Genomic DNA, 9,965 nt, shown 5'->3' with positions numbered 1-9,965 from the left:
ACAGAACTGAGACTGGGGGCGAGGACAGAAGTCAGTCCTTTTGGGGACTGGCTGTAATAACCCGACCTGTGCTTGGACTTCCACCAGACTGCAAGCTCGGGCTTTACAGGCTCGAGGCGGAGCTAACACAGAGACCTCTGGGTTTTCAAAGAGGAACCAGAAGGCTGAGAAGCAGGTGCTTCGTTTGATGCTTTTCCTGGCTGTCCTACTGAAGGATTCTGCCTGTCCATCGGCACATCTGGTTGGTTTGGCTGGCGCTGGGGAGCTTGGTGCTCACGACTGCAGTTCTTTGTGATACAGAGCTGTGCCATTTGCTGCCCTGACCAAATGTACGTGCTGTTGGAAGAGAGTACTCTATGCATTTTAGTTTTCTCTTTCATGCTTTTAAAGTGAGAACGGTATATGCCCCCAAGCAGTTAGCATATAAAATAAATTTCTTTTATTTCCTTTTTTTCCCCTGGAGCAGTGGTTTGGGAAAACATGGATGCTTTCTTCTGTGCCGCTGTGTTTCCCTTATAGTGGTGTTCTGGGAGTGGCTTCTCTTGTTGATTTTCAATACTGAAGGAACATAGCATTCTTTTTATTCTGCCTACGTAGAGCTCCCTTTGTTTCCTCTGTAGTTTTGAGTTGAGTTGTGGAACAGAATGTTCAGCTGGATCTAGAACAGTTGCCAAAGAGGAGCCTGGGGGCAGATGGATCTGGATTTCCCAGACAGAGGTCGTAAAGCTCCTTGCCTCCTCACGAAGCGTTCTCATTGTTCTTAGGCAGTGTTCTGTGCTATTGCTGTGCTGAGGCTTTTATGACAAATCCATTCTCTGTTTCCCAAAGGTGATGCTGAGACGCTCACCTCACGATGACTTATGCACACCTCACATTTCATATCAATTCTTCTTAAACTGTTCTTAAAACAGCTCAGCCATGGTGCCCGGGGTCAGAACGCCCCGCAGCAGATCCATGGGTTGTGAGTGGAAGGACTGCCAACAAATTGCTCGATGTCAAAATTGATCTGGTGGATAATTACAAGGCTCGGGAGCCCTGGATGGGATCTGAGAGTGGTGTGTCCAGGTACGGAAGTTGTTACCACTATGTCTTTTTTTCTCTGTTTTGCATTGCAATTGTTTTGCCACGTTAGCGATTGCCAGTTGTTCCTAGCCATCCTTGGCTTTGCTGCGCACACCTGTCCAATTGATGCCAGCTTTTTCATCACCTCAGATGCTGGCAAAAAAAAAAAAAAGACAAAATCGATGTGATGATTACTTATTTATTTTCTTATTTACAGATATTCTGAAGCAGTTAGCAGAGGTTTGCTGGGTGTAGAGAAGCTTTCCTTGGTTTTCTTCGTCTCCTTCCAAGTGACGTAACCTTCTCCTCCTTCACCCCCCATCTAACTGCATTCTCCTCTGCCCTCACGCCAAAGAGAGAACGGAGCACCAGAAGCTGCAGCGCGGCTCCGCGTCCACCAGGTTGTCGTCGTTGTTTCCGCAGCTTCCAGTGCCCCCTCGTGGCTAGTCGGTGGAATCGCGGCCGTGTGCATTTGGTGCCGCGGGGCGCATATGCGCAGGCACGCGGAAGTAGCATCCGTCCGTTCTCGTCGCTCTGCGCAGCAAATCCGCCGCGCTTTGTTCTGGTTAGTCCTCCAGGCAGCAGCGCGCATGCTCCAGAAAATTCTTCACTAGCATTCAAATTCACAACGCCTTGAGATGCAGGCGCGCACTCGCTTCCTGCACCGCTGGCTCAGCAACGGTTTTCTCTCTTGCAGTTGGCCGTGCTCCTTGTCTGTTTCCTCGCACGGTTGGAACTCGAGCCAGCCTCGGGAACAGGCAATTCTGGCTCCCAGTGGCCCTCATGCCCGTCGCCTGCGTAATGAGGAGTCAGAAACGACGCACGCGTAGGTGTGTACTGGAAAATGCGCATGCGAAAGGATTGGGGCACGTTGCAGCACGCGCAGTGCAGCGCCGAGCGAGGTGCATGCGATTAGGTTGCAGCTCTTGTTCAGCTCAGTACCTTCTCGTGAAGTCTCTGTTCCCTCTTTCATGATTCTTGTTGCGTAATCTCCAACCTGGGACTCCAAACTGGGTTTGTCTGCTACCACGTTGTCCCAGCCCGTTTTATGACACGTCCCCTCTGCATCCCCCTCCACGATCCCTCTGTGTCCTCGCCACCCGCTTGTGTCTTTGTGTCCTCCCTGTGTCCTCTGCCCACGTCCCCTCTGTGTCCCCTGTGCCACGTACTCATTCCACCCCTGCTGAGTATTGTTTAAGGGCACGTATTTTAATTATGTTCTGCATCTCTTTGGCTCTCGTTCTGTTTTGCAGACAGACAGAAGGGTTTCTGGGGCTTCTCTGGTTAGTGCTTTAAGCTCTGTGCAATCTGTGGAGCACACAGTGGAACACCATGAAGCCCTCGTTTGTGCGTCGCTTGTCTGCAGGTGGGTTCTGTGATGGCTGTGGGACGCTCACTTAGAGATGGAATGGGGGCTGCAAGGGGCTTGCCTCGCTCCCTGGGGTTTATTCTTCCAGCCCAATAAGCTCCGTGGCTGGTGATAGAGTGAGGTGCGTGTATCCGGCTGGGACCTGAGCTTATGAAAAGCCCCAGAGGCCGTTTTCTTCACCCTCACGTAATGCAATCCAGTCTCCACTGCTCCAGCATGCTGAACACAAGTATTCTGTTCCTGTTTTGTCTGGTTCTCTCCTAGAGCTCCCTTACAGATTTGTCAGTAGTAACAGATGGCAGGGCACAGTTCTCTGAGCACCTTGTGGCCGACCACCCCAGGGTCCTAGGGCTCTTTCTGTTTTTATGGCAGATCTGGCTTCATATTTATAGGAAACAAAGGACTGTCCTCTACTGGACCGCTCTGTCTGGATCACCCCAGATATCTCTATCCTAATTGTCAGGGGATGCTGTTAGTTTCCTAGTCTGTATGACACCCAACCTCCCCAGCCCTCTTCCTTCCATCCCCTGAGCCCCGTTAAGTCACTGGCTGTGCAGCTGTGGGACCCAACAGTGTGATGAAGCAACGCCTCTGGTGTGCTGAATGCTGGGACCGTCACAGAGAGGCTCCAAGGCTGACGTGGATCTTCCTGTTTGGACTGCTTGCTGAGTTTCCCTGGAGTTGTTGAGCACGTGGGCTTCCCCACCTGCCCTGATTGCTCACCAGGCCATCGATGCCCTTTGTGTCATCATGCCTCACAGCTTCAGGTATCGTGCCATAGACTCCTTAGAGGCGGAAGGGACCATTTATGATGATCTAGTCCAAGTCCCCCACGATGAACAGGGACATCCACAGCTAGATCTGCCCAGAGCCTGATCCAGCCTCACCTTGGAAGGGACAGGGCGCCCACCGCATCTCTGGGCAGCCTGTTCCACTGCACAGAATCAGAGAATGACAGAATGGCCCGGGTTGGAAGGGACCTCGATGACGAGTCTCCAACCCCCCTGCCACACGCAGGGCCACCAACGTCCCCATGTCATACTAGACTAGACTGCCCAGGGCCCCATCCAAGCTGGCCTTCGAATCCATATCTTTCCAACTGGGAGAGAAGGATGTTCCAGGACATTGTGTTGAAGGCCTTCCTGAAGTGCAGGTGGATGATATCAGTGGCTCTTGGCTTGTCTATTGATGCAGTGACACCGTCATAGGCAGCCACCAGGTTGGTCAAGCAGGATTTACCCTTGGTGAAGCCATGCTGGTTCTCCTGTATCACCTCCCTGTCATTTGCGTGCCTTAGCGCGACTTCCACGAGGATCTGCTCGGTGCTGTTTCCCAGTACAGAGGTGAGACTGTTATATTGGTAGTTCCCAGGGTCGTTCTTTTTTCCCTTCTTAAAAATGGAGCATTCAAATTCAAACTAGCATTCAACTTTACAGCGCCTTGAGATGCAGGCAAGCGCTCGCTTTCTGCACCGCTGGCTCAGCAATGGTTTTCTCTCTTGCAGTCGGCTGTGCTCCTTGTCTGTTTCCTCGCACGGTTGGAACTCGAGCCAGCCTCGGAAACAGGCAATTCTGGCTCCCAGCGGCCCCCGCACCCGTCGCCTGCGTAATGAGGAGTCGGAAACGACACACGCGTAGGTGTGTACTGGAAAATGCGCATGCGAAAGGATCGGGGCACGTTGCCGCACGCGCAGTGCAGTGCCAAGCGAGGTGCATGCGTGTTGCGGTCTCGGGGCAGTGCATGCGTAGGACCTTCTGCATGTGTGCAGACAAGCTCTGGATTTCCCAGAGAGCTTTTTGGCACTTCCGCACATTCCATGGCATTGGTGCCATTCTGGACCCCCACTCACTCAGCTTTCAAAGCCTGTTGTACTGGCATTTCTTCCCTTGTCCCCATTTCCTCCGATCCCAGTCCCTGTTTCCTACCTCATCCCCATTTTCCCCTTCCCTCGTCCCCTTTTCCTCCCATTCCAATTCCATTATTTTTATTTTTTTCTTTGTTGCCTATTGGTGCCTTGTTGGAGTTTCCATGACAACAGTGCAGACTTCTGACCAAGTGAGATGCCAAAAGAAAAGGTAGGCTCCCAAACAGGCTTCTCCTGAGTGCTGTCCATGACTTGGGGTTTCTAGTATTGCCAGTATTCATTTCTAACCCACGTTGTTCAGTCCTGCATGTGAAGCTTTCTTCTTTCTGTCTCGGATTGGCACCTCCACCACCACATGCTGTAGGCATTTTGGGCTGCCCAAGTTCCCGCGTTGAACATGTCCTGTTCCTCGGAAAGGTGTGGACGTTACTAGACACGAAGATATCTTCACTCCTTCCAGATCTGCTGAGTCCACTGCCAGATGCTGTTGGCCTTCTGGGCCCCCCTGAGTTGCTGCGTTGGCTGTGCCCTGATCCTTGGAGCGGGGTAAGTGACTCTGCTGTCCCTACCGGAAGATGGCCTTCGCTTTCCTTGTTCTTGGTTTAGGGTCCCTATCCCTAACCCTCTTCCGGCCCCCTTTTCCTTCTTTTTCCCGCCCCTTTTCCTTCTTTTTCCCGCCCCTTTTCCTTCTTTTTCCCGCCCCTTTCCCTCCTCTTTCCCGCCCCTTTCCCTCCTCTTTCCTGCCTTTTTCTCTCCCCTGTGCCACCTTTTTCCTTCCACATTCCTGCCCCTTTCTTTCCTGCCTTCTTCCCGCCCCTTTCCCTCCTATTTCCCAACCCTTTCCCATCTTTTTCTCTCCTCTTTCACTCCTTTTTCCACCCCTTTTCCACCCTTTCCTGTCTTTTTCCTGCCCCTTTCCCTATCCTTTCCTGCCTTTTTCCTTCACGTTTTCTACCACTTTCCTGCTTCTTTCCCGCCCGTGTCCTGCCTTTTTCCTGCCACTTTTCTTCCCATCCTGCCTTTTTCCCCTCCCCATTCCTGCCCCTTTCCTGCCTTCTTCTTACCTCTTTCCCACCTTTTTCCCTCCCCATTCCTGCCCCTTTCCTGCCTTCTTCCTGCCTCTTTCCCGCCTTTTTCACTCCCCTTTTTTCGCCCCTTTCCCACCTTTTTCCCACCCCTTTTTCACCTTTTTTTGCCTTTTTTTCCCGCCCCTTTCCTGGCTTTTTCCCGCCCCATTCCATACTTCTTTCCTCCTTTTTTCTGCCCTTTTTCTGCCCTTTTCTGCCCCTTTCCCGCCTTTTTTTCCTAACCCTTTCCTGCCCCTTTCCACCTTCTTTCCCGCCTTTTTCCCTCCCCTTTCCCTTCTTTTTCTATCCCCTTTTCTGCACCTTTCCCGCACCTTTCTCGCCTTCTTCCGGCCCCTTTCCCGCCCCTTTCTTGACTTCTTCTCTCCCCTTTCCCACCCCTTTTTCCGTCTTTTTCCCTTTCCCGTCCCACCCCTTTCATGCCTTTTCCCCTCCCCTTTCCCAGCTTTCTCCTGCCCCATTCCAGACTTCTTCTCTCCTCTTTTCCACCTTTTTCCCTTCTTTTTCTCTCCCCTTTCCCACCTTCTACCTGTCCCTTTTTACCTGCCCCTTTCCCGCCCTTTTCCTCCCCCATTTCATCCACTTTCCCTCTTTGGCCCCTCCCTCCCCCTTCAGGCCCTGCCCCCCAGGCCCTCCCCTGCTGCACAGCTGGATGCCATCAAGCCGGGAGTGGGAGCCGCAGCCCGGCCTGAGCTCACTGAAGGGCTGGCAATCACAGAGCTCGCATCTCTGCCTGGGCTTCCAGTGTCACTGAGGTTGGGTGAGCGCTGAGCTTTGGGAAGGACTGAGTTCTTGGCGTTCTGCTCCATGCTGAGCTGTTTGCTTGTTGCTTTGTGTTTGGCAGAAGGTTCTAGATCCCGATTCTTCTTCCAAGAAGTGGCGTGAGGACTCCAAGAAAGACTTTGGTGGACACCGACGCACTTGGCAAGCAAGCTCTGGATTTCCCAAAGAGCTTTTTTGGCTCTTCTGCTTGTTCTCTGGGATTGGTGGCTGTATGGGGCTGTTGAATCAGGGCCTGAACCTCTGATTAATCAGCTGAGGCAAGCAATGAGTCAGCCATGGGAGCACAGGTGAAGGCAATTTATCTCTGCTGCTGGAAGGGGTGGAGCCTGGCTCCACCTCTCCTAGACCCATTGAAGAACTGACTGCCAGTGGGGAAGGATAGCTTCTGGAGATCCACTCTACTGGAGTTTTCTTGTAAACCCAGGTTACGGGTCAGTCTATCTATCCTTTCTGTTTCCTGCTTTGGTGTAATAACATTATAGCCTAGCTTTCTGTTATACCATAACATCAGTATATCCATTAATTGTACACTGGCACTCTGGACCCCCACTCACTCAGCTTTCAAGGCCTGTTATCCTGACATTTCTTCCCTTGTCCCCATTTCCTCCTGTCCCAGTCCCTGTTTCCTGCCTCATCCCCATTTTCTCCCTCCCTCGTCACCTTTTCCTCCCATTCCAATTCCATTTTGATTTCTGTGTGCATCGTTGGAGTTTCCATGATCCAAATGCAGACTTCTGACCAAGTGAGATGCCAAAAGAAGAGGTAGGCTCCCAAACAGGCTTCTCCTGAGTGCTGTCCATGACTTGGGGTTTCTAGAGTTACTGCAGTACATTTCTAACCCACGTTGTTCAGTCCTGCATGTGAAGCTTTCTTCTTTCTTTCTAGGATTGGCGCCTCCACCACCACATGCTGTAGGCGTTTTGGGTTGCCCAAGTTCCCGTGTTGAACGTGTCCTGTTCCTCGGAAAGGTGTGGACGTTACTAGACACGAAGATATCTTCACTCTTTCCAGATCTGCCGAGTCCACCGCCAGATGCTGTTGGCCTTCTGGGCCCCCCTGAGTTGCTGCGTTGGCTGTGCCCTGATCTTTGGAGTGGGGTAAGTGACACCGCTGTCCCTACCGGAAGGCGGTCTGCGCTTTCTTTGTCCTGTGCCCAAACGCTTGCAGCATGGAACTGCAGCCCTTGCGAGCAGTGCCAGGACTTTAGGCAGGCTCATGGTGGACACAGCAGGAAACCGCAGCCGGAGGTGGATGCCAATATCCTCTGCCTAATCTCTGTGCCGAGGTACGTTGATCCCTGACGTCTTCTGTTTAACGCACTCGCTGAGGTCCTCTGGGCTTGGTGTCGGTTGTCCCTCATGCTCACATTGCTTTCACCAGGTGTTCTTCCTTTCCCCATCTTCAGGTCTCCCCAGTGCTGATGGGATGTCAGTGCCATGTGCCAGTGCCTTCTTTTCTTTTGGGTTCAACAGCATTTTGTTAGTATTTGTACTGTTTTTGTTCTTTTTTCTTGTTTTTCATGTTGCCTGTAGGCGCCTTGTTGGAGTTTTCTTCTTCTATGTGCAACGTCCTGGCCAATTGTGATGCCAAAAGAAGAGGTAGGCTCCCAAACATCCTTCTGCTGAGTGCTGTGTTTACTTCGGGATGGTTTAATGACCACTCCTGTTTCTCCAGTAATGTTTTTCTATACCATATGTGAAAGTTTTTTCTTTCCTTTCTGTTTTTGGTGACCGATGGCGTTGGCCTTTTGTGTTTGCCGTGTTGTTGCATTGTATGTGTCCTTATCTCGTGAAGGCTAAATGATTACTTCATTATGACTTGATGGTGATCATTAATAATTTTGCTTTGTATTGAACAGGTTGAAGTGTAGAGGTGCGGCCTGACAGAGTAATGTGTATCTTCCATGTGGGCTCTTGTTGCATAGTGTTGGAGACATCTGAGACCAACCATTAGCAATATTCACTCCTCTTTTTGACTGGCATGCTATGTTGATCCCTGTGTTTGTGTTTGCGCTTGCTGAGGTCCTGTCAGCTTGGTTTTAGTTTTCTCTTGCGCTCAGTTGGCTTTCACCAACTGTTCTTGCTTTGTTCCGTGTTTCCTGCTGCAGAAATTGCTCTCTTGCCTGAAAGGGGAGGAGCTGGTCTGCAGTCTATTATTTGTTCCCCTGATGAGTAAGAGGAATTGGTGAACACTGACCAGATTTTTCAGCAGCTAGATAGCAAGGCAGTTTTGCTGTCAACAGAATTACAGGTTAATTTCTCGATGATGAAGTGGATGTGGAATTAGATATTTAAGAGGAAAAAGACTCTGTGATTTCTTCTTTGTTCTTGCCTATAGATTTTCACGTTGTTCTGTGCGTGTGTTGTGCGGCTTCCTGGAGTCTATGGAAGTTACATTACATCCTATAATAACAGATACTGTGTAGTTTCATAGTATTTGTGATGGCAATCCTACAGATAGTAGCTCATTACAAGGCGTAGAATCGGATTCAGGTCTTGTAATGACTGTTGCGATGTATTTTTCACTTACTGTTATTGCTTTGTGAAAGGATTGCGCTGCATGTAGTTACTGGGTGCTGTTGGTCAAAAGGTTTACATGAAGTTTGTCTTGTGTCTTCCCGTATTTTCTGTCCTTTGACTTGTCTTGTGCGCTATGGTGACCCGACTGCATACTGCTATGCTTTGTGCAAACGTGATATGGAATGAAGATCTGGGTTCTGTTATCGTGTTTCTGTTAGTGTGTCTTAATACTTGGGTTTTATAGAATGTAATCAGGTTTATCAGATGGGATTTACCATTCGTATACCTACAATGACTGGGCCCAATACCCCGGTCGACCTTTAGCAGTGCACAATGGCTACTGAGATCTGTTCCGTAACTTTCCAGGCAGCAAGGCGAGACTAATAGGTATGCAGCTACCACGATCATCTTTCTGTCCCTTTTCAAAGATGGGCGTCCCATTTGCCAGTCTCCAAACTGCTGGAACATTTCTGGTTAGTGTGGACCGCCGAAGAACGAGGAAGAGCAGGTTGGCAATGATGTCTGCCCATTTCATCAGCAGTCCAGGGTGAGATCTGTCAGGCCCCATGGACTTGCTGCCATCCAGTTTTCGGAGGAGGTCCGAAACAGTCTCATCGTATATCACACAGGGCCTGTTCTGTTGCATGCCAATGTACCGTTCTGTGTATGACCGGGCTGTTACGTGCAAATGTGTCTGAGCAGGGGGCCACTGATCAGGAGGCACCTCTGCCTGTCCTGTGCTTTTTTTCTTTTCTGAGTTATGACAGGACAGACTTTTAGCAGATCTGTTGAAATTGCAAATTGGAGATCTAATTTAGATTTTTTTATTTTCCTGGTCAACGAAGTTTGTTGATTCAGGAGTCTGGTCATCGTCTTTTGAAATGTTACAAACTTGACCTATTGGAAGATGCAGATTTGGTTTCTTTCCTGTTAATATGCCTAGTTCTTACTCTATGTTTTCTATACGGTCTTTCAAAAGTTGGTTTTCATTCTGTAAAGTATTATTCCTCATTTTAACACGATTTCAAGCATATAATAGTGGTCATGCCATTGTGGAGGCAGGCAATTGTCTTTCTTTTGTGATCAATATATCTCTGCTAAGTCTCTAAAAGTAATCTGCCACACAATATGGGGAAATATTTGCCATAACACGCAAGGGACCCCGTTTTTCAGTGATGTCTGCTTATTTATAATAGGGAGATTCCACAAATCCTGGGACTTGCCCAGGAATCATTTTATTTAGGGGGACAGCCTTCTCCCCCTTTGACCCATTTATAGAAATT

The 9,965-nt window shown here is 49.9% G+C and overlaps 1 protein-coding gene across 1 annotated transcript; it reads left to right on the top strand.

Annotated features, from left to right (window-relative positions):
- Positions 1-4,768: 4,768 nt before the first annotated feature.
- LOC146542080 (uncharacterized) lies at positions 4,769-8,033 on the top strand. The gene is made up of 4 exons (XM_085214578.1): positions 4,769-6,049; positions 6,225-6,308; positions 7,132-7,260; positions 8,022-8,033. Exons 1-4 carry the CDS (start codon positions 4,871-4,873, stop codon positions 8,031-8,033), a joined length of 1,404 nt encoding a protein of 467 aa, XP_085070704.1. The 5' UTR covers positions 4,769-4,870.
- The last annotated feature ends 1,932 nt before the right edge of the window (positions 8,034-9,965 follow it).

This window comes from Meleagris gallopavo, chromosome 32, assembly GCF_905368555.1.
Source record: "Meleagris gallopavo chromosome 32, MGAL_WU_HG_1.1, whole genome shotgun sequence".
Classification (NCBI taxonomy): domain Eukaryota; kingdom Metazoa; phylum Chordata; class Aves; order Galliformes; family Phasianidae; genus Meleagris; species Meleagris gallopavo.
The sequence above is the reverse complement of the archived record's forward strand: the minus strand, read 5'-3'. Positions and strand labels throughout refer to the sequence as shown.